We start from the raw sequence: 24,699 nt of genomic DNA on the forward strand, positions 1-24,699 counted from the left end.
GCTCATAGCTCATGAGAGGCGACTCCATTAACCAGCTCGGTGGTGGTGGTGGCGGTCAGCAGTTTATGACGACCAGGCTCACAGGTCAAGGGGGAGCGAGGAGGTCAAAGATTGCCATTCCCCAAAGGTCACCAATCACACTGGTGAATTGATTGCTTACACATCAGAAAAGCCTCTCTCCTGTGTAAGCTTCAAATTTAGCCCCTACAGCCATATAACCCCACCATCATAGGCTACCGGTCCACTATGCACTCCCTACAAACTCACTTATGCATGACAGGAAAAGTTTTCCCCAACATTTGGGGATATACTACACCAATGTGCTTTCTTGCTAAGAGTAGGGAGAGCAGATCAATACCACTGATACCACTACTTGTCTGTGCAATAGAAGGCAACAGCCTGGCAGTTATCTCAGGATTAAGCTAACTCAGCTCTGTCTGAGGAGCAATTGGAAGGAAAAAGGACAAGATTTAACAGGCTAATTAGTAAAGTTTAGAAGCACTGGAGGGCAGATGTTCTCATCGTCAGACACAACCAGGCTAGCCGTATCAAACTGTTTTGTATTTTTCAAGCCTTAGCTATGCTAACCAGCTACTGGCTGTGGCTTCATAATTAGTGTAAAAACATGAGTGGTATCAATCTTCTCATCTAAAATGTCAAACCATTCCTTAGACCACACAGGCAAGTCTTGTTAATTTTTTCAACATGGCTGCCTTCTGAACATCGTTAACGTAGTTGTAAACTGTAGCAGGCCTTCTTGCTCTTGTCTTAAGTGTCTTGTAACGGCATACTGAATTAATTAGCTGGTTACAACTCAGTGGAATCCCAGATAAGACTCTTTTTCTTAAAGCATGAAACTGACATTTGAGTGATGCTGGGCAATTTTATTTAACCTGAAAGTCAAAGTCAAAGCTGTCTTCTTGCTAAGGTAAGCTACCTGTAGCCTCATATATGTATATGTACAGTAGGCTACTATAGAGTTACTATACACTAACTACCAGTCAAAAATTGATATAAATATGTAAATATGTTTTATATATTTGATTTTTTTTAAGTAGCCACCTTTTGCTTTGATGACAGCTTTTTACACACTTTTGATTCTGTCATCATCATGAGGTTGTCACCTGGAACGGTTTTCCAACAGTCTTGAAGGAGTTCTAGAGGCGCTGATGACTTGTTGGCAGTATTGCCTTCACTCTGTGGTCCAAGCCATCTCAGTTGGGTTTAGGTCAGGTGACAGTTAACACTTTTGTGTTGACTACATAATACTGTTCCTTCATCGATTACATCTACAATGTAGAAAGTAATAAAAATAAAGAAAGAGTGTCCAAACTTTTGACTATAGTGTACACAGTTAGTTATATCAGTCTTCTCATATAAGTCTTGTTTATGCTGTATATGCTCGTTAAACACTTGATTTTAAAATATGATAAAGGTTAAAGATTAAGGTAACAATCCACGGCATTTTAACAGTGTCAGCAAATAAATGATCCCCTGAAATCAATCAATAGTGGCAGACTACATTTTGTTTTTTAATCAGTATCTGGTAGGTCTCTTCCAGGAAAAGAAATCATCTGCCCAACAGATGTATTTTGCATTCCTTGCAGCAGCAATATTGGTTTGTTTGGAATAAAAACAAGATGAACTGAGTGGTTTTTGAGGAAAGAAAAAACAAAACAACTGCATAACACATGTTTCAGAATAAAAGTTTTACTCAGAATTTCCAGCAGAATTTCAAATACAAAAGTCACAGAGTAAACATCTCAACAATAGTTTGTCATCTTATAAATTAGGCTTTTGGAAATATACAGTTGCATGTAAGTACCATTTGTGGAGGTGAGTTTGAGTGGGACATGAAGTAGACAACAATCACAGATGAGGGTGTGGTCTGTAAAGAACATTTTGGATTGGTAACTTACAGTAAATAACAGCAAATTTACAGCACATTGTGGACTGTTGTACATGTCTAGTAACCTTTCACACCAGTACCAGACTTATTTTTGTTTTTACTATGCCTTTGTTCCTTTAAAAAAGTCCCAGAAAAGAGCTTGCACTGACAGAAAAAAACACATTTTAAAGTAAACTGGACAATGCTGATGATAAGTGATTCTGAATGATTCATTTATGTCTCAACAGCAAATATTTACAGTCGTTTTAGATTGTACTATTGTGCAGAATCCATACAAAGCGTATGGATTCTGTTTCTTCAGAAACAGAAATCCTGTGTCCCTCTTAAATTGCCAACGTGTCATTTGGTTTATTGTAGCTTTGCCTGGCTGTCAAGGCCTGTTATGTTTTTTTTTTTTTTTTTTTTTGCCATGTAGTTTAACTTTAGGCACATATCTTTGCAGCATTGGCTTCTTTCTGGGCTTTTTCCCCATAAAGATATTGTGCTGTTAAGTGTTTTTGGACAGTAATGAGAGCTATAAGCATACTTCGGACACTTGTGGTGGCAAAAGTTCCAGTTTTTAAACAAACCAGCAGCATGCTTTAATCTGGTTTGCAGCCGTCATACTGTCGCCACAACCAGGGCTTTCTACTATAGGAGTGAATCTCTCACATACTTTGTCAGCCTGGTTGTTGTAAACCTAGAGAAAGTCAGGAGCATTTGTTGTATTCATATTTCAGGAAATGGAAAATGAAGAAAATACTTTGTACAGTAAAAGCTTTGGTAACACACAATTTCTTCAAGACATCCCTGTCGGCTACTAAAAGTTTTTTTTAGGGGCTTTGGTGAGTAGCCATTCAGTCCCAGCCAAAATTGTGGCCAGTCATTTGGTAGAATTTGAGATTGAAGGGTCTGTAGAAATCTCTGAGCCTAAGCAAGACCTCAGAGGGGATCTGGGGATGGGGCCTGCCCTTTGACTTCCCCAGGCAGCGCGGCCTGCTACTCCCCTCTGGCTTCTTTAAGCAGGGGAAACCTTTGGTCTGGTTGAAATAGAAGTGCTTGTCTGTCACCACACGTTTGAGTCCTAGAAAGTCCTGGACCCGTCCCATTTCGCCGGCTGGGTCCGTTACGAGGCGTTCGCCGCTCACAAAGAGGAAGCGTGAGAGCGGGAAGTAGCGCAGCCAGTTCTCCAGATGCTTGGCGTAGATGCCGATGCGCACGGCGCTCCAAGACGTGTCGATGAGTCTTGTGGTGGCGTTACGGAAGGCCAGGTTCTGGAAGGACGGGAGTCCGGGAGATTTGGACAGAGTCTGGGTGTAATCAGAAACAGCCCGGGTCACGGGGTCACGCACGACCACGATGAGCTTGGTGAGGCGGCTCATGGAGAAGACGCGGCGAGGGGCTTCTTTGGTGATGAAGTAACTAGGGGTCTTCTCCATGGTGATCTGACCTTCCAGTGTACGAGGCATCAGGTTCCTGGATGAAAGAGAAAGACAGACAGAGGGGGAGACAGCTATTAATAAAACTGTACTCTAAACATTCCAGGAGGTTATGGTTGAAAAAATGCCAACATGTGCCTGATGTTACAAAAATAACATCCATATATTAGAAAAAATGAATACATTCTTTTAATATTCTCATAATTCTCAGTACATTCCTGTGATGATGCCTCTTTTGCCTTGGAGGCTTTTTGATTTCGGTTTGTAATTAGTGGGCTAAATCTGTGATTAGAGGGAGATAAACATGACATTAGCTGCTGGCATTGATGGAGTGACCATGTCAGTGCAGAATGGGAGAGCGTCTGTGAATGGCTACTGTAGGAAAACCACAAGGCTATATTAACCTCAGAAATGTAATTTCCTCTCATCCACTGCCTCCTCCTAAACTGGCTCATGGACTCTCGCTCTCCTCTTGTTCTTCCCTTTGCTCCTCGGTGCTGGGGGAGCATCCCACAGGACAGATATAATAGCCACATAACTGTCACGCTGCTAGTATTTGTAGTCTTAGAGCGGGAGTTGGAAAAGTTGCTGCTGCTATATTTTTTACTTTAATTCCTTGTTCTCCCCATTTAAGCGCACTACAAACTAATCTCTGTCACATTATATAAACAGTATAACTTACTTGAAAAATTCAATCTATTTCTCATTAAAACACCCAGTGGTGCTGTTGCTGTTGCTATTTGCATTTTGCCTAGTGTCAGCTGGTTTCAGCCCTTTATCTGTTTGTGTCTTGACTCTTTGTGCTCACATATACAGTACAACATTTTTAATACAACCAAATATCCCAATAAAGATGTACTCTATATGTTTTTCTGTATCTGCTGTCAGACAGTGGGACAAGTATGAAAAATGTGATCACCAAATGCATACATAAAAAATAACGGGTGTGCTGTAATTTTTAATATATTAACTTAAAGTGATCATTCAGAAAGGAAGATCAGGACTCAGTCACATCAAATAAAATATAATATAAACTCCTCAGAAAAAGTTTGGAAACATTATTTCAGTCATCACAGCACATTTTTTGGGGGCGCTACTCAAACGTTTAGCTGTATTGCTCATTCCACCAATGCAGGATTCTTACAAGTTGTACCTTGTTGTAAAGGTGACTAATCAGGCTTTTCAATTATATAAAATGCAACACCAATTGGTATTATTAGAGGGGAGAAATGATTGACTGAATTTTTGAGGAGTTTATATCTGGAAAATATAACGTTGGTACAAAAGTTGCCAGGTTTGTCAGTACTTTTTCATTCAAGAAGTTGGTATTTCTTGTGACAAAGACCTCTACACTATAACCAATAGGGAAAGTTCCTCCAAAACTCAGCCAATGGTGTAATTTGATCAAGCACTCAGTCATTAAGCCTCAACATGTTAATTGTCCGGTCCCTGTAGTTCAGCCAAAATGACACAATGTCACAGTGTGTTAACTACAACTCCTCCACAACCTTAATTAAACATAGAAACAAGCCAAAACAAGCAGCCAGTGCTGGTTGGGTGTATTTACTGAACACCAGCTGCTAGCTAACTTACTGTTAGCCCCCAGTAATAGCACATATAGCTTCCCAGAAGTCCCTCCTAACAGCTGAGAGCTACATACACCCTCTAATAGGAACAAAACAAAGGTAATTTCAGGCTGTAGATTTAACAGTGGCTAATGTTGGACAGCCAGATAACAACACCATATGAAAACAAGACAACTGTGAAGTTACTACATGTGGATTAAGAGTGTTAAGAATAATACGGATTTATTATGACTATTTTTGTACCTTGGCCATCGTTTTTATTGGTCCCAAAGTTTATAGGGATTTTTCACAGCAGACACTTTGACTTGTGATATGAGGAAAACACAGGTGTTACTAATAACCTTAACGATGGCTCTGTGCTATTCAAGTGTCCCAGCAAAGCCACGAGAGTGTGACAGAGAGCCAACATGTACAATGGAACTGAAGCAGTTCATACAATTTGGGGCCATCGTTAACTTTATTAAAGGCACCTGTGCCTTTTATACTCTAACATGTCAGAGCGTCGTCTGTGAAAAAGGCTCGCTGCCGACATCTGGAAAAGTAGGAACAGGAAAAACAAGAAAAAGAAGTCAGTCTGGACAAGAGACACGAGCAGTCAGACAATCAGACACTTCGAGCCAAACCTTTTTTTGAAAGAAAAAAATCCATCTGAGTGAAGCGATTTAGATAATCTGGTGAGACTTCTGGCTTGTTTACAACCTCTCTGATCATTTGACCACCTGTTTTTTCCACATCTGACTTTGTTGTAAGTGATGTCACCATGTTCCCAGATCTTCGCGATTACATTTCTGAGTGCAGTGCCATTGTAACTGTGACAGTAATACCGTCCAAACCTGGCCAGTATAGGCTGGAATGATCTTTTCATTTGTTAAATGTCTGGCTGCACTAGTCGCATTAGCGATACCAACAGAAACAGCAGGCAAAAGACCCATAACATGGCATGCCATGTGTTCTCGTTCAGTCCTGGTTATTGCCTTTGGCCCTGTGATTGTTATTATCATCAGTGGTTGAGGTATTCTAGGCACACTTTGGCTTTCAGACAACTGGGCTGCCCTTTTCCTCTTGATCTTCACCCCTACTTAGATGACTCAGAGGCTGTGAAGACGTAGTAGTACCTCAGAAAGTTCAACAAACCCCGACTGAAGCCTATGTTTGACTGAGGGTCTGTATAACGTGCCAGAGCAGATTGTATATAAAACAAGGGAAATGGGAGGGAAAGGAAAACCTATTTGTCTTGTGTCATTTATTTCATTCAAATGCTACTGTAACGCTAAAATGGAATCTAATAACCTCCGCTGTGAAAAATATCCTGCCAATTTTCCTCTCTTTAGAAAAAAAAAGAAAGCCGAACCATTGAGTTTGAAAATACGCCTCGAATTTCAGTTTGCGTTATAGAAATCTAAGCAGTGAGGAATGCCAGTGTTGCAACTGTGAAAGATCTCTCAGCTAATTTCCATGCTTCCCCCTCCCTCCTCAGCAGGCATGTGGTGACGGTTGGGTCGGAGTCTTCGTGGTTGGTCTGTAAGTGAAGGGCTTATGGGGCTCTGAGCTCTGGTGTGTGGTGATGGAGCCGACTCCATTCCCCTCTTTCTCTGATCCAACACACACACTCAGCTCCAAGTCCGGCATGTCCCCTGGCATGGAGTTACGAGGGTAACACCAAATACACAACTTATGGTATTCATAAGAAACCTCTAAGTTGTATTACAGGGCTGGGACAAAACAAAACTGAGAAAAATACAGCAAATACCAAAAGGGAGAAAAGTTTAGAAAAACAATTCTGCTTGGCTCGCCTCTTCATCGATGGATGTATTACAATGAGCATTTTAGGCCAAAGTGAAAGCTACAACCTAGTGCCCTGAAGCCAAGTCTCTGAGCCTGTCACCACATGATGTAAGTGGTAATATAGTTTTTATGAATCTGGGTCTCAGAAAAAAGAAGCTAAATTTCTCATTTGGATCCAAGGAAAGTTTAACAACTCTGGGAGGAAATTCCACCCTTGGATACTGTTACTCCCATGTGTCATCAATCTGTGATTTTGTGGTAATTGCAAGTTGTTTTGCTGCATCTACTTCTCCTTAGGTTGTCTCCTACCTTTCTTTCCTATTTCCCAGAACGACTCTCAACACCCCCACAGAGAACATGTCTGAGCCATCAAATGAATATCAGTGCAGAAAAAAAGGAGAGTTGCATCCTTTCATCACCATCTTTTTTGGCTGCAATTCACTTGGGTCCCTTAATATTACTGTCTGGGAGGGAGTTTTGATCTTTTATGATAAATTTCTCTCTGTGTGACACTTTAATGTTAGTGGCTCTTGACATAATCTCTAGGCTCTAAAGGGACCGCAACTAAAAACTGACGTTTGCTGTTGACGTTTCAAGTTGTGGAAACATCAAACATGGGTTGTCTCCCTGGAGAAACCTACATAATATTCTATATTTTGTATATATGAGAGCAAAAACTAATTATTGGTAACAAAGAAAAAAAAGAGAAAAAAAAAGATGGAGGATAACATGCAGGGTAACAAGTTTTTGTATTTTCCTATGGGTGCAGGCAGTGACATCCACTGCCCACAACCAGATCTGAAAGCAGAAACAACTGAGGTGCCGGTCTGTTTGCATGTTTGGTATTGTGTTAGCGAGTCCCTAGCACTATAATGGATGTTTAGTTTTATCCAATCAGTCTAGTGGAAGCCACAGTGCTCCATGCAAGGTTGAGTGGTGCTGCCATTGACATCATGTTTACATTCTGGACCACAGGCCTGTAATCACAGAGCAGCCTGGCTACTAAAAGAAAGCCCGGGAGGAGGCCACACACTGGAGGTTACAAGGATGGAGGACAGGGGGCTTCTAACAGAGAGGGAATAGGAGGAGAAGAAGAGGAACAAGGCAAAGTGAGGGAGAGAATAAAAGGAAAGAGGGAAAGGGAGGTAAGAGCACAGATGGAGGGAAGAAAAACAGCAGCAGCTTAAGATGGCATGAAATCTTCTCATTAACCTGGAGCTGCGATTCAGAAGCATCTAATCTGTTTTTCTCTCACGAAGATGAAAACGCAGTGTTTGTTCTTTTTTTTCTTTTTTTTAAAAAAATCTGATATCAGCTGATGTGTATGATGCTGCCAACATCAGGCCTCTGAATGGTTTCCAAAAGAGTGTTTGGGGAAAACCTAGTGACCTGATGTTTGTTTTCATCACACCTTCAACTTCACTGTTAGCATCTGGAGCAGGAATGTGGTCGAGCTGAAAGTGCGCAGATGTGCGTTTATCTGTGCGTACGAATGTGTCCAGGCCCTTGAAACACACATTTAGCTGTGGTCAGTGTGGGTGGGCTGAGCTTTATTAGGGCCTGTTTAAAGGACTCTGGGCTAATAGGCCACTGTTTAGGATTCAGGAGTGACCTGTGTATAGTGACCTCATCAAAAAAAACCAATAGGGGAGGAGCAAGAGCTACTTTATGTGGATGCAATAGACAAACATTATTAGAACAGCATTTTCCACGCCTGGCCTAAAATCCAAGTTGAGGTAACTATAGTCTAAATTTGGTTACAATTGAGTTAATAGCAGACTCCTGTGACATTTTTACTAAATAAAAAATGAATGTGGCACAGAAAATGTACAATTTCCATAAAACACTGTGCAGAAATTGCAGTAACAATGAAATGGAGCTAAAAACCAGGCCAGACCGCAGTCTGCACTCTGGCTTACCTTCTGCCACAGAGAGACAGCTATATGGAGTTAAAGGTGGCTAGTGGTGAGATAGCCACAGTTAGTGTTAGCAAAGATATCTAGTTTCTCTGACTATGACAAAACTGCTTAAAATTTGAATTTTTAAAAGACATCTTGGGAATTCTCTTTGCCATCACACTAAATCCAATCATGATGGAGAAAGAAAAAAGAAGAAGAAGCTAAAGATGAACTTGTCCTGCTAACAGAGAACTACCCCAGCTTTTGGATGCTAACTGATTTCACACTACAGTATGTGATGTGATTAAAGGGCCACCTCACTCATTTTAAACATACAGTTTAAAGCCCCTGTACATTTAGTGTTGATTTTGGCGGCCCCTGTGGACGAAAGCGGCGGAATGAAGACTGCATTTCCCACTGTCATGAAGACGTTTGTCTGGCCGGTGCGTGTAGATTTGTTTCGGAAACGTCGGAAAGAAGACTTGCTTTTTTTTTTTTTTTTTTTTTTAGCAGCGTAATGTATCTATTCGTATCATTTCGTCAGTGGTCCGACCCGACCATGCCTTCCAGAGGTATAGAATTAGACTACTTAGAAACAGCGTATCTTCACACTGATGGGCTCATTTGCTGTTGTAAGTAACAGAGACACATCAGCAGAAACCAGAGACTTTTGCGTATCCAGTTAAAAGCTCCGTACAGGGGCTTTAAGTGTATCCAGATTTAGATTTAGAAGGAAATAAAAGTGATGGATTAGTGTTTGATCTTCCTTTAAAAAAAAAAAGTCTTTGCCAAGTGTCCTAAATATATGCAAGTGCAATAGGCTACTCAATTTTTTATTCATCTCTTTTCATAGATGCATTAAATTATACATTAAATTGGGATATAAATTCAATCGTATTAGAAATGGTAGACTGTGAACCAAACTAGGCCAAAAGATGTAAATGTACAAAGGACGTTAAGTTGTAAAATGATCCTGAGGACATAAGAGAACCACTCCGCTCTTCCTCTGTAGAGTTTACCCAGTTTTTCGAAAATGTGTGTGTGTGTATTTCCAAATAAAAAAGGACACCTGCAGGTTCTGTAAACACAGCGGCTATTATCGCCTTTCCAGTGGGAAGCACACACATAAGCCATTTTCATTTCTGTTTGTACACCACCCATCTTACTCTCTCTCTCTGCCTTCTGCTATGACAAACACACACATTCTCACAGCAACCATCCGAATATTCCTTCCACAGGATGGATCCACATCTGGGAGCAGTTTGTGTGTGTTTGCGTGTGTGCGTATATGTATGTGTGTGTGTGGCGGAGATGAGGGAGGTGTTTCTGGGTTAGGAAGTTTCCCTCTGGTCCCAGGGTTTGGGAGCTCTGAAAGCTGTGATCTGTACTGGCCCTGCTGGTCCAGACTCCTGGACCCTCTAAATCCCCACCAGCCTGCACTGCACGCTAATACACTCTTCTACCCTGAAGGTCAGAGGCAGATGGTTGTGATTCAGAGACCACCAGGGGATCACGGGGGATCATGTAATGCAACATGTCATCATTTACAGCTCTCTTTTTCATACATGCTGCGTTTCCCCCTCTTTTCCTTCCTCGATCCCTCCATTTCCATCTCCTCCTCTCCTCTCCTCTCTCCACTTTTCTCCGACTTCAAAGTCTCCACTTGGCCTCTACTGTATCCTTCAAAGTGAGACTGTTATGAATACATTTGACATGTGTGAAGGAATTTTAAAACACATTGACATCCTTGACCACTACAGAGGGACATACGAAGACACGTAAAGTCTGCGTGTGTGTGTTCAAAGATCTGTAAAAGCTGCTGTGCGGAGGCAAAGGCTTGTTATTACTGATGGCAAATACAGAGCTGAGCAGCTTCTGTGGGCTGATTACAAGTCAGCGGGGACTGTAAGCAACTCAATAAAAGAGGAGGTAAAGTAGTGCTTCTCTTTGTGTCTGTTGGAGGTGAGCCATTGCATTAGTTGGATGATGTTGCTGGCCTGTAACCTTTCGTTAAATGTATCCATTTCTATGAAAAACAAAAAAAAAACTGAAAACCTCTTTCTGGGATATTTTAACTTTTATTTTTTTTCAAGTTGTTAGGCTGCCAAAAGTAGATTTTAGGGCTAAAGTAATTCATGATAAGTATCTGGTTTTTGTTGCTAAATGAGGTTTCACAGGTTTTTCCTGTAAAGAAGAGGAAAAATCAGGTGGGAACCATCTATGCCTTAAGGACTAAAGAAAAAAAAAAAAAAATCTGGAGACTGAATATTGCTACAAGTTCTTATACATCAGCCCTTTACACAATATCTGCATTACATAAACCCATACTGCCCACGCTTCATGTTACTGCATCCCCACTTCAGCATGTGTGTGGCGGACTATTACACAGTCCGAAGGTTACCGTCTGGCAGACGCGCCCGGGTGGTGAGGAGTATTTTTGCCGAGGAGGTTTGCATCACTGGGGTAGGTCGGTAGGAAAGAGCTGAAGAATGTGTCTAGCTGAGGGGAAAAATAGAGGCGTAACAGTTAATAGAGACATCACAGGGCTCTGAGAGCGATGAGTGAGTGAGAAGTAGTCAGTCAGAGTTTCCTCTGAGAAACCAGGGCAGCCCTAATGACAGAGGAAGATCTTAAAGCTACTGACTGTTTGAACCGGTGGTATTAGCGTGCAGCCTTTGATGACTGATGTAACACGGTAATTTATCTTAAAACAGAGGCTTTTGGGAAATATGCCTATTCACGTTCTTGCTGAGAAGGAAAAAACGGCACCATCACTGAGGATGTAACTAAAATTCAAACAAGAGGAAGTGAAGGAAAAGACGAATCTCAGACGCAGAGACAGCGAGAAAAATGGCGAGGAAATGACAAACAGGAAGAGAGGATGCAGTGATTATGTCTTATGATAGTCTAACAACTTGTAATGACAAAATAAAGCTGTGTGCCCCAGTGTATGTGTTTGTGTCCATATGTGCAAGTGTAAGGAAATGTGTACATGTGTGTGTGTGCAGATTGCTTCCACCCCTTCTGAGTTATCAAATGGGAAAATCTCCAGTGGAGTTCCTGCCGGGCCCACAGTGGCCTACTTGTGTGGCTTTATCGCTGAGCTGCGAGGGGCCGCGGGGGGGCCCCACCCTGTCTTTGTCCAGTCCCCTGAACGCAGGCTGGACGCACTGATGATGTGGAGAGACGGGCAGATTACAGAAGGATGGTTTTTGTAATGTCACCACGGTTACATAACTGGGCTGTTGGTAAGATGGTGTGATGAGCTGGAAGTGAATGTGAGCTCGGTTCAGTTTAGGTGAATGGTAATTTAAATGTAATATTGGTCAGGGGGAGTTTCATACTTCGGTATGAGAACATTAAAGCTGACATGACTTGTTGGCTAATAAGTTCAGATTCATTGAAGTAATTTAAACAAATTCACTGGTTCTGATTGATCAGATATGATTATTTGCAGGTTGGATTGAATTTCTGTAATTTCATACTGAAGATATTTACATTTTTGGAGTTTTGTTTGGAAAAATGATACATTTAAAAATGTCATCTTGATTGGGGTGAGGCCTGTGTGGACATTATTTCCTGATTATGCACCAAATGATTCATTTTTTTGACAAAATAAAAAAGGAAATTATATTAGCCTCAACTCTAGAGAACATATTTATATCAACAAGTGTTTAAGATATCTGGTCATTTTGAATTTACTAAAACTGCATTTGAAGATAGGAAAGTCTTCATCTACACTAAAAGAAACTTTTCACATATACTCACATACAGTAGATATGATAAATAAAAAACACATGATAGACTACATGTTTTCTTATACATGAATAAGTGAAAAGATAAAACTGTATGGTGTATTGTTTTACAATAAGTAACATTAAAATACAATATATCCTTATACTTAAAAATCTAAATATTATGATGTATTGTTGTGTCACACTTTTCATGACATCCATACCCAACTAAACAGCTGTTTCTTATCTTTTCACCTGCAGTGCAAACAGATTTACCCCAGTTAAAGATTAACCATGAGGTAATGTGTACATACTGTAATGTTTACCCTCTATCCTCTGACTCAGCACAGGCGACAGAAAACACAACCATGTTTTCACTAATTAAACAGCTCACAGAGTACATACACACATGGGGGACACACACACACACACCTCAGAAACACTGTAATCGACTCAATATGGACTCCTGCTAATCTGGCAACTCCCCAGGTCCCGACCAATAAGAACACCCGATACTGTCCGATCATGAAAACCCACTTCCGAGCAGCTCGGGCCTCGCCGCTCCTTGTGGTTTCTGTAGCTCATTGTTAGCAGTGTCTTAAGCTGAAAAACGGAAATCAGTGCTGGCAGAGGCGCGGCTTTTACAACTGGAAACAGTCCATTCAGCGGTCTGCTATTAGTGCCATCTATCAGGCTCAACAGAGTGGACTCAGCAGGCCTTGGCTCCGTTTACACACACATCAATATATACAGGGCACGGCAGAGTTTGGATGGACATGAAGCAGCTAGGAGCTGGTGTTGGTTTCCAGATGTCCTCCCACTGCCCTGTCTTGTTTGATGTTTTGCTTGTCCTCGAATTCAGCTCCAGCGCTCTGTGCCAGAGTTTCAGGCATAATTAATCTAATTTCCTCCCGAAACCAGCGCAGACATCAGCGACAATTAACCAATTCTTCTAAGTTGGTTAAATCAAGCTGATGGGGATTTTGTAGGGAGGTTTAATAAGCTGACAAAGAAAGGCGTGTTCCTGCGGGGGATTCTCCAGGTTCTCACGATACCTACCCACCCCCTTCCCCTTTAACCCAGTCAGCCAGTCAGACATTACCTGCCTCTCCAGACAGAGGAGTAACTCTTCTATCAGACACAACCAAACAGCTGCAATATAAATGTTATTGACATAATCTGAGAAGTGTGTTGATGTCATTTTACAAACCTTTTGTTTTTTCCACGTAGAGCAGCGGGAAAATCCTGAAGACTGCAGAATTAAAAAACAAATTAAAACCTCAGAGGTTCATCTGGGATATATTGTAATTTAGAGATGAAACAAGAAATTGATTATTCAATAAATCGATCTCCATGAAATCTGGAACAACTATTTTAGTATCTGAGTATCCAAACGGGATTTAATCTTCCCCAGTCATCATCTTGGGCTTTTGTGAAATTGACATACATTGACATTGATATTTTACAGACCAAACAGTTAATCTAATGACTGTAAAATTAATCTGCAGAATAATCATGAAAATAAATGTTAATTGCAGCCTTCAGAGGAAAACATTTTATCAGTCTTCAGTTTACTGATTTTGTCACACGTGTTCAATGATGTTGTGAAAAAATATTCTATTTATATTTTTGAATTATAAATTAAGAGAAGACCATCATATTATGTCGTTACACACTTTACACATACCCACATTATATGCAGAATTATTATCCCTTCCAGAGCATTATATAATTTTATATACAGTATAATTTTTTTGCAAGTTTATTAAATCAATATACTTATTTAGAGGTGTTCATTCGGCCTACCCTCACTGGTGGACAAAATAACAGAAACACCAGTTTGTTTCTAAAACTGAACATTACAACCTTCATAAAAGCAGGATTCAGTCTTGCAGGACTGTTGTCTCAGACTGTACTACCTCCACTAGTTGTGTCTAATAAACTGGTAACTGAGTGTTTAACATTGTGTGTAAGATGGATGTACTGTAGCTTCGGTGACATCACCCGTAGGTTTTATGCTCAGAGTGGGCTGCTTCGCTGTGGCCCCCCGACTCCATCATAACTTTAACGCTTGATACAACTTAAATGAGTGCGTTTTATAAACATTTACCCAAATTGTCATGCAGAAAATTAATTTTAGAGAGCTAAACTTTTTTGTACCAGATTGTAAACATGTCTCTTTCTGGGCATTTTATCAAAAGAGTTTCTGGGGATTGACTCACTTTTGGAGCCGGCCTCAAGTGGCTATTTAAGGAACTACAGTTTTGGCATTTGCATGTTGGCTTCTTTTTCATCTCTCAAGGCTACCCCTCACTATTTTACTATCAATGTTATTAATAAAGACAATACTTTAAGGACAGGTTGATACTTTTGAAGTCCATCTAAAAAAAATAAATAAAAAAATAAAGGCCATATGTGCCAAGAACAGCTCTGATCAAGAGATCCCATCCAAATGAAATTTTAACATGGAATGAAATATTTTTCTTCATGAGTGAGACAGTTTTCCTCACACAAGCTTCCCTGTCCTTATTTTTCATTTCCCATCATGCTCATTTAAGACAATAAAAGGCTGATGACACAAAGAATTGAGAAAAAAATAGGTTGAGAAGAATCAGGTTGTGAATAGAGGACGATTATGCTGTGCTGCATTAAATATGGTGACTCATCAGTCATTTCAATTTCACCGATCTCTAGCAGTCTCTCTATCTGCTCTCTGCTCAACAAGGATGCCAGGTTTCGTTGAGTTTGTGGTTGGAAGAAAGCAACAGCGTTATGTCTTAATTGAAACTGAAATTAAAAACCTGTTACAGCGATGACACAAACTCTCTTTCTCTGCTGTGTATCTATGATTGAAGCGCAGTGAAATTCATAGCATCTCTAGTGATCCTCCTATCGCGCATCTCTCACCAGTCATCTTATTCCATTATTTCTGACTAGCTGAGACTCGGCATTGCAGGGAAGGGAAAGGTCAACCAATGACAAGCTGTCAAAATATAAATGACCGAGTTGAGTCAGACCTGTTTTTTCACTGACTAAAAATCCATACCTATCCCACAGCAATTTATCAAGTCATGTTTGATTATGCCCTAAAACTCTCCCCAGATTAATTTACATATTGTGTTAATGCTGACACAAATGTCCCCAACATGTAAATAGCAGCACATGTCATGTTCTGTTTATTAGTTCTGACAGACTTGCTGGATAGTGTTGCTCATATTCATGGATGTAAGCGAGTAGTTTTTCCTTCCTGAACTTCTGCAGACTCAAATACTCGCAAAGCAACGGAGCCTGTCTCCCGCACAAAGGCTCCTTTCATCCAACCAGATCTATACATTTCCTATTTTTCCAAATTCTTCCCTGAAAGCCTCTCTTTGCCCCAAAAACCCCTGTGTCAGTCTCTGTGCAACGTGCAGCTATACCCAAAGAATTTGAGCGGAGAGGAATTCATCCCCTGTGATTGGTAGAAAAGTCTAACAGGAAATAAAACCTGGACATTCCTGTCTAGGTAGTGCATCCAGCATCCAGCTGAATTATACAACATGAGTCTTCAGACCGAGGAGGCTATGAGCAAAAGAAATGAGTCGATAAGGAGAAAGATTTAGAGACAGAGGCGAGAAATATTGACTGTAAGGAGAGAAAAAGAGAAAGAGGCTCTAACAAGGGCGAGAACTCATCCAGTGGCTTTACATTACACAGTTTGAGTGACCTGAACAAGCCAATAAATCCACTCCAGCAACACTCTGACTGTGGGGTATAAATGTCAGCAGTGGAAGGGAGTAACAGCTCCTTGTCAACAAGATTGAATATTCAGAAGTTAATTCATTTCTGCTGCAACAGCGTGATAAAGGCAGAGAGAGAGAGAGGGGGATCAATAGAAAGGACCTGTTTTAGGTGATCGATATCGGGAAATGACATTTATGTCTGCGGGATACTTATGGTGTCAAGAAAAAGCTCAGAGATGCTGAGAGCAGGGCATGGGATGGCGTGGACTTCAGGTGAAGCCCAGGCAGTGTGAATGAATCCGAGCTCACACACACATGCTCACACTCACTCACTTGCACACCATGGCTGTCTAAACCCTCATTCTCCACCACAAAACCACAGAATCGTTTCCAGCAGATGGCAAAGCCAAGGCTTTTCCACATATAAGCATTTTTTTCTCAAACAATTTGCCAAATGCTTCCTTTAAGGATGTCCTTGTGTTTTACTTGGTTACCAGCTGAAGCCAGAGGCCAAGACTCCTCTCTCTGCGAGCTCAAAGACACAGACAGCACTTTGAAATGAAGCGCTCTGACAGAGAAGAAATGTTTAAGTGATACTTTCCAGGCCAGTTACAGATGATTTTTTTGGCTTTGCATGCTACGGTTCTGTTTCAAATTGATGTATGTGAATCACCGGGTACTTAACATGTAATTACGCTAAATGAATAATATTTTTATAACATCATATGATATGTGGAAGTATGGAATAGGCAGGAGGGCAGAGGAGGATGAAAGAAAGGAGCACGGCGAATGGGAGTTGATTATTCATGAGCCACCGAGGAGCTCTGGGATAAATCAGAGCAGGTGGATGTTGATCAATACTTAAAATGCATTATTAGGAAAAATATTTAGATTTAAGATAGGTGATGCATTAGAGCCAGGGAAAGAAGAGCAAAGGGAATGAACAGAGCTCTGCAACCCCCACAGCCCTGTCAGATGACCTCAAGTAACCCTTTGTTGACACGATGCATCATGTTCAAACACATTCATTTGAACTGCTTTCAAACTGGATGCTATTTTAACACTATATAAATTCAGATATTGTAAGCCTCATAAAATGGATGTTAGACAACTGACAAAAAATAGAATGCTTTTAGATATTTCAACATAATTTATGCATTAGGCTAATATTAGTTTTAGCTGTCTGTTTATCCATTACAATTAGCTAACAGTGTCATCAAATATTTATCTCTGAGGCTAACTGAACTTTTAGCTGTTTTAGCTTTATCTGTTATATCTATTATGTTTAGCTACCAGTTTCAAATATAGCCCAATATCCATTTAACCACTGGTCTTGGTTCATAAGATGTGGTGTTCAGGTTGGTGTAATCCTGTCGTAATGACGCTCAAGTGATGATACAATATATAATATGTACAGTTCGCATAATTTGATTGATATTTAAGATGTAGAGAGCTGATAAAAACAAATGAACGGCCAAAGTTGTCATGGTCATCGGCGTAGCTACTGAATTTCAAACACCAGAGATGCACTGAGTAACGCGCAAGAAATCATTCCACCTTAAAAGTGCCCGGTAGCTGCCAGTGGCCATGTGAATTACATCATTAATTAGACTAGTTAAGAGTAAAAATAGAAAATATCCTGTCATTCATCATTCTGTTCAAATAGAACATGCGTGCATGTTGAAAAACGCACAAAGCCCCCGTACATGTGTAAATGTCTGTTATAAATTGATGAGGTTTTTATAAAGACCAGAGCAGAGGAGCGTCGAGAGAAATGTAGTTTACAACCCCCACCTTACTGTAGGTGAGCTCCGGTACTTTAACAAATAGCACTGCATTTCTGCTTATAGAGCTGGGCTATACTTTTAAATCAGATCATAATTTCTATTTTTAAAATTAATCAAACTCCCCCACAATCTGCTCTTAAACCCCTGGCAACCGCCCGGAGAAGGACCCCTGGAGACGCACGCTGTAATAATGCATGGATGGCGTTGCTTGGAATAGAGGTTGCTCGTATTTCAACATTTACATCTGTCTCGTATAAAAATAAGAGAAGTGTCAATAACTCTCAGTGCTTGTCTGTAAGCCGGTGAACTACACAGCCCATGGGTACAATAAGCTTCCCCTATAGTGCTAAATGTTGAGGTGGAGGAAGACTGAGAGGCTCATCACGCACCAGTGCTCCGAGGTGAGGGGGTGGCTCGGTGGCGGAGGTGTTGACTAATGCTTCATAAGGCCTTGTTTAACTGTGACTGGGAGCCTAATCCCTCTCACTCTGTCTGCATGTCCCTGAGCTGTCCATTTTAATGCCTGTCCTATCATTACGCCGGTCAAATTCACACGGTGTTGACACGAGCTGTCAGCGGATTAGGCCCGAGCAAAAACACACGTTTCATTATGGCTTCAAAAGAGAATAGAAGAGGAAGGGAAAAAAGAAAAGGTGAACGCGTCATGTCAGCGTTAAATGAGTACAAGGTAAGGTCAGTTTCCTGTCAAGAGAAAGCAGTAGAGGGACTTTGTAAAGGTCGCTGCTCCTTTCACCTTTATTTCTATTCACATCAATAGCAGATCCTATAGAGAAAGTCTGGTTTCACCATCTCACTCACACTCACAGAACAGGAAAATCTTTTGTTGATAACTCTAGGTGATAAAACTTAACATATTACTCAAAGGGTTAACCCCATGGCTAGGCTAACCATAACCTTCACAAAAAGACAAGTTGTCTTCCACTGAAATTGAGTCATTCATTCATTTCAGAGAGAGAGAGAGAGAAAAATAGAAAGAAAGAGAGAGTGAGAGTGAGAGAGAAAGAAAGAAAGAAAGAGAGATAAAGAAAGAGTGTGAGTAAAAGAGAGAGAGAGAAAGAAAGAAAGAAAGAAAGAGAGAGACTAAGCAAGCCAATGTGAATAACCAATGATTCCAGCAGGTTGTGCAGCCAAAGTTTAACCAAACCGAACTTTGACCCTAAATACACCGAGCAACAAGTGTCTAAGTAGTTCTTGGCATCAAGAGGATTCACAGTTATTTAACTGGAGGGAAGAGTTGCCTTTGAGCATCTCACTGAGTTCTGTAACTCTCCTGCTCAAAAGCTACGAGGATAAAAAAAAAAATCTAAAGCCTGACGGAAAATGTGAGACGGGTCGGGACGGGTGCATCAGGTTGGAAAATTAATTCTGAGATAGATTATATGTTGACATAGTTCATACTATCCTATACTTTGCCGTGTTATTTCCTGCTGTTTGTTTTTTCAGACTCCCTGTTCCACCCACACCGCATATCTACCTGAAACCACCACTCTGACATTTCCAGTTGACCCCAGTTAACCCCCTCAACCCCTCTGCTCCCTTAAATATCTCCTTACAAGTCTCTTTCAAGACAAGTCATGCACGCTTGAGTAAAATATTCACATTTGGAAAACCCTCAACAAATCCTTTTTTCATTTTCACCTTTACATTTGATACTGAAATGAGATTACTCTAAAGACAATAAAGGGACACAGATGATTAGATCAGAACAGATAGGAAATAGTTACTTAGAAATTCTTTTTTGTTTTGATAATGAGGTATTTCAGCCAATTTTCAAGCAAAAAAAAAAAAAAAAACCTGAATATGCTATGATTGAGGCTTTTCATTTGTGGATTTGCTTTCCTCATCTTAAAAACTGAATATCGTTGGATTTCAGACTAAAGACTGGAAAAAGATGTTGCCTTAGAAATTATAATGAGGATTTTTTCCCTCACAAAAGAGATCTAATCTAAAGGGACAACCTGGTAAAATAAAGGTAAAATAAATACATTACTGTATGTCATGACATGCAACCCTGTTCCTTTTTGTAATCAGGGAGACTGGGAAATTAGAGTTTATTCTTTCTTCTTGTATCAATGAAAAGTGGTTCATCTCAGGGGTTTTGGTTAAACTGCCTCAACAAACTGCTGTCGACAGGAAGCATATTGTAGCTCATCACATAAGCATCAAACACTTTGAGCTTGGAGGGAAGCCCCAACACCTTGGATCACACTAACTGATAAGAAAACGAAAGCATTGGTACACACACACACACACACACACACACACACACACACACACACACACACTTTGATCTCTGATGTCACTCAGTGCTGTTCCACCTGAGCCTGACGTGAAACGATCATTACCCGTCGGTATTGATCTTGCCCTGCATCTCTCTGTCTTTTTCTCTCAGCACGTGTTTCTCGGCCACACCTCTACATTCTCCCCTCTCTTCACCACATCTCTTTATCAAACTGTCATTTACTCCCCAGACCTCTTTTTTCCCTCATTCCTCCTCTGTAATGGTTCTCCACCGTCTCTCTCCCTCTCTGTCTCTTTTTCTCAGATCACATATGAGCCAGTCATATCCACTGAAATATGAAGCCTCGTCTGGCCGCAGCCACGTAAATCACTCTTTTACATGTATCCCTTTTATTTTTCCTTCAAATGCCTAAATTTAAGACGGATGTACATGCTGCTGCCCTTAGCAACCGTTTGTTTTTGACTTGGCTTCATTAGAATAACCTCTATGCGGGCTGTTTATTTAGGCTGATCCTCTTACAATCACATGTCCACCACACGGAGGGGTCATTTTGCATCAGCACCATCCACTACTACGACCCATCCTCCTCCCTCCCTGTGTGATGAGGGCTGGTAGTGAGGGAGGCCCCCGGGGGACCAAGACGGACACTTAGGGAAGCTGCGTATCAGCTCAATAAACAGCAATTTATTGGCAGGGGACTGAATGTGCTGCCATCCTTGGAAGCTATCAGCAGAGCGTCGTATTGGTGCTGAGAGATTAATGAAGAGAAGAGAGGAGCCATACCAGTATGAAATGATACATGAGAGGGCACAGAAACATACTTCTGCTGGACTGATTGTAACATAATGTTCAGTCGCTGTTTTTGTTATTTATTATATTTTTTGGGGTTAATATAAGGAAACTGAAAAACTCAAAGAGGAAGCAAAAGGATTGAGTATATTTAGATTTTGCCGCATTAAAGCAGAAGTAAGTGATATATTTGTGTTAATATAAGTCTTAAATAGTTATATCTTCCGACAGCAATCACTTACATAGAGTGTTTGGACCGAAACACGGGTCTGTCAGTCACTCTGCTCTGCTCTGAGCCGAGGAGAAAACATTTATCGTATCCTACAGTTTTTATCCAATGAGGAGAGAGAACGGCATGCAGGGCTGTGTGTGCAGCCAAGGGACGCCGTGAATGTGGCGACGTAGGGACGAGGACTGTTATGGTGCGTTCAAGGAAACTCGTAGACTCGTGTTTTTCCGTCCTGTGAAGTTGTATCAGTTTGATCTGGTAGGAGTTCACGGGTCGGAAGTTACGAGTGGCCGTTATAGTGACTTTCACAGGTAAAACAGGTCGGAAAAACACAAGTGGGTTGCCTGGAATGCTACAAAGTCGTAAGTTGTGACTTGAAGCTGTAATTTACGATTTCAAAAGCCTGCCTCGAACGCAGCATTAGCGAAAACGACCGGATCGCTTACTTCTGCTTTAAGTTATTATTTGATCCCAGGCTGGTCCAAAAAGAAAAGGAAAGCAAATGTCTTCGATACATGATACTAATGAAGTGGCATCAAAAACCACAACAAACAATGAGTCGCCCTATGTGCATTATGTGCCTAATTAAATACAACCCTCCCATCTCATCAGCAAGTCAGACACCAGATGCTTTGTGAGTAGCTGTTGCAGATAAAGAAAGGTTACATGTTTTTTCATTACTGAGCAAATTTACAATAAAGTCAATGAAGATGAAAAGCAGAATTCAGAACTTGTGTGATAGGGGCCCCTTTTGATTTTACTTGCCTGCTATTAACACCAATTCTAATGCAACAGATAGCCTACATACAGTAGGAATATAACAGGAATAGTATCATTCAATATGAATTTATGATGAATGAAGGGCACCATGTAGTCTGTAACATTTGACAAATAAACCCGCTTAATTAAAAAACAAGAATAAAACACTTATACAGAACTTTAAAAAGGATTCTGCTTTAACTTAACTTTCACTTGTTTCAGCTGACGGAAGTGACAGTGAACAGCTACAACTTCTGTTCAGGCCACGACTTCTGACCTGAACCTTGACCCTTACACTTCATTACTGCCCCAGTCATTTCCCCATGCATTTTGTTTGACCGAACAAGGAAAGTCGTGATTTTTGATATTAATTATATCACCATCAAGTAAAAAACAAAAAAAAAGAAAAGAAAAGAAAAGAAAAGAAAACACTTCTTACCTGTACCATTCCAGTCCCTTATCGTAGAAGCGGTCGAAGAAGTGCGGCTCTGCGCCCACGGCCCTCACGTCCGGATGGATGCGCAGGAACTCCAGCAGCGCCCGCGTGCCACCTTTCTTCACCCCGATGATGATGGCTTGAGGAAACTTTTTGCTGCCGAAGTTATTCGCTATAGAGATATTGTTGGATGAGGCATCGCTGCTCGACAAGTCCGACAGCTGTTCCCGGACGAACGAGACCGCGGACGCGTTATAGGCGCCGAGCTGCTCCGGTGACGCGTCTTGTCCATCACTAATGAGGACTTTATTATTCTGAAGATTAGTTTGTTGATCATACACGGGCCTGGGCAGGGAGTCACAGTATCCGTTGAGGCAGTAAAAGAGGTAAGTGAAGAGAATGATCATGGTAAAGAAGAAGGACAGCTTGGACTGCACCCTCAGGTGTCCAAAGTTGAACCCAGCTCTCCATTTACTACATCCCATGAGTCGCAATCCTGAGCATGAGGACACAACGCAGGAAACATGGCACATCAAAGCAGCTCATAACTACTGTCTTTAAGAAACTCACTCAAGCTGGGAGCAGCGCTTTAAACACATCGTGCCACAACGGCAAGTGGCGCAGAACTTGTCCGGCGCGCTCCACATGTTCCGCGGCTCATCTCTCTCTCTCCCTCTGTCCTCTTGGTTCCCGGGGGTCGTTAACAACTTGCAGATTTCCCCGATAACTTGAGCGATAAGTCCCCGCGAGGCTCAGCTGAGACGCCTGTGCTGTGAGTTTACATCCCGCTGCGCTCCGTGCCTTCTGTGCGCTCCCGTGGCTCCTTGGCAGCGGCTCTATAGGAAACCCTCAACACCCCCACTCCCTCCCTCCCCTCCTTTTTCCGTCTCGCTGCCAAATCCACGCCCTGTTTATCAAACACACGCCCCTTCCATCCTCAGCCCGCGCGACTCAGAAATAACAGAGAAAATAATTAACAGGCCCCTGCGCGCCCTCTCCGAGCGGACACAGAGAGAGAAACTCTCATCTCACATTTATTTTGAAAGCAATTTTAAAGAAACATAGTCGTTAGTTTAATTGTATTTAATGCACTGGAAGAGAAGGGGAACGTTTGGAGCATGATTAAGAGGGGATATTAGTTTCTGATTGCAGACTGAGGATGCAATTCCCTTCATTTCCCCTTTAAATCACCACATCCACCGTATAACTCACTGCAAATTTGGAAACCTTATTATTGGACTGAGCTCCAGGTTCGTCTCTTGGACAGACTGTGCCTTGTGAACGGCCGGCTATAGCCACCTGCTGTCTGCTGTTAGCCCTCCTGACCCCACAGACCCACGGAGCCATGCTGTGGACACATTTAACCTTTACACTCCTGCCCAATGGAGACACACAGGTGTCATCAGCTTTCTCTATTTCCTTACTCCCTGTGTGTGTGTGTGAAGCCATTGTAAACTATGGTAAAACATCCACTGATCCAGACCACCATCAGTTTCTGTTTTCATCCCATCCTCGCCCACTTTTGCAATAAAGATAAATGTTGTTGGTGAAATTATTCAACCTATTATTATTATGTTAAACTTTAACGACAAGTTAAGTATATAAACGTATTTAGACATAACACATTTTCAGACATACACGTCAGGTTTGTTGGAATGAAATCCCTCATACGTCTCTGGAAACAGGACGCCAATCTATATTTTCAGCAATGAGACAGGAAGATGAAATGTCTGGGCTCTCTCTCTCTCTGGAGAGGTTGGACTATAGAGGTGTACTGCTGTGCTGAAAAGTCTCAACACGGCCCAGATTTATATCCAAGAGCTGAAGGCGCTCAATGATGATCTTCACATTTTACAGCTGGCTCTTCCTCCTGGAAATAAGTAACTGTCCTTTCATTTTCCATGCTTTCCAAGTGCTTTGAGAGAAAGTAAAAAGAAGAAAACTTGGTAAGGGCAACCCCAACAGTTCGATCCAGTTTTCTGAATTTTCTTGATTATTATTCTTCATCGGTTTAATCAGTGCTGTCACTTTCAAAGTAAAAAGCCGACAATCATAAAGGCACATGAGCCACTGAACTACAGCACAGTGCTGGTAGGCTCAGGCTGTGCAACTGAAGGCGGATCCCACTATTCCCTTTACATTTTCGTGCTGTGTTCCAGAGAGACCATATAACTTTACATTTCATATTAATGCAAGATGCTGTTGTAATACTGTGCAACTCATAGCTCTTATATTCATGGTTTAAGCATTTTTGATGTAAATTTAATTTTGATCTGAAAAATTGTACAAATTTCTGAACTGTTTGGCACTTCTGATTAACTAATGCACCTCCTTAAAGGGATAGTTCACCCAAAATTCAAATTTCACTCATTATCTACTCACCC

General features: G+C 41.2%; 1 protein-coding gene across 1 annotated transcript; it reads right to left on the reverse strand.

Moving 5' to 3' along the window:
• Nucleotides 1-1,694: 1,694 nt before the first annotated feature.
• On the reverse strand, nt 1,695-23,125 carry LOC146967898 (heparan sulfate glucosamine 3-O-sulfotransferase 6). The gene is made up of 2 exons (XM_085761183.1): nt 22,319-23,125; nt 1,695-3,364 (listed from the first exon to the last, which is right to left on the reverse strand). Exons 1-2 carry the CDS (start codon nt 22,846-22,848, stop codon nt 2,746-2,748), a joined length of 1,149 nt encoding a protein of 382 aa, XP_085617309.1. The 5' UTR covers nt 22,849-23,125; the 3' UTR covers nt 1,695-2,745.
• Nucleotides 23,126-24,699: the final 1,574 nt, after the last annotated feature.

This window comes from Trachurus japonicus, chromosome 19 (genome assembly GCF_045865225.1).
Source record: "Trachurus japonicus isolate A0001 chromosome 19, Traja_1.0".
Classification (NCBI taxonomy): domain Eukaryota; kingdom Metazoa; phylum Chordata; class Actinopteri; order Carangiformes; family Carangidae; genus Trachurus; species Trachurus japonicus.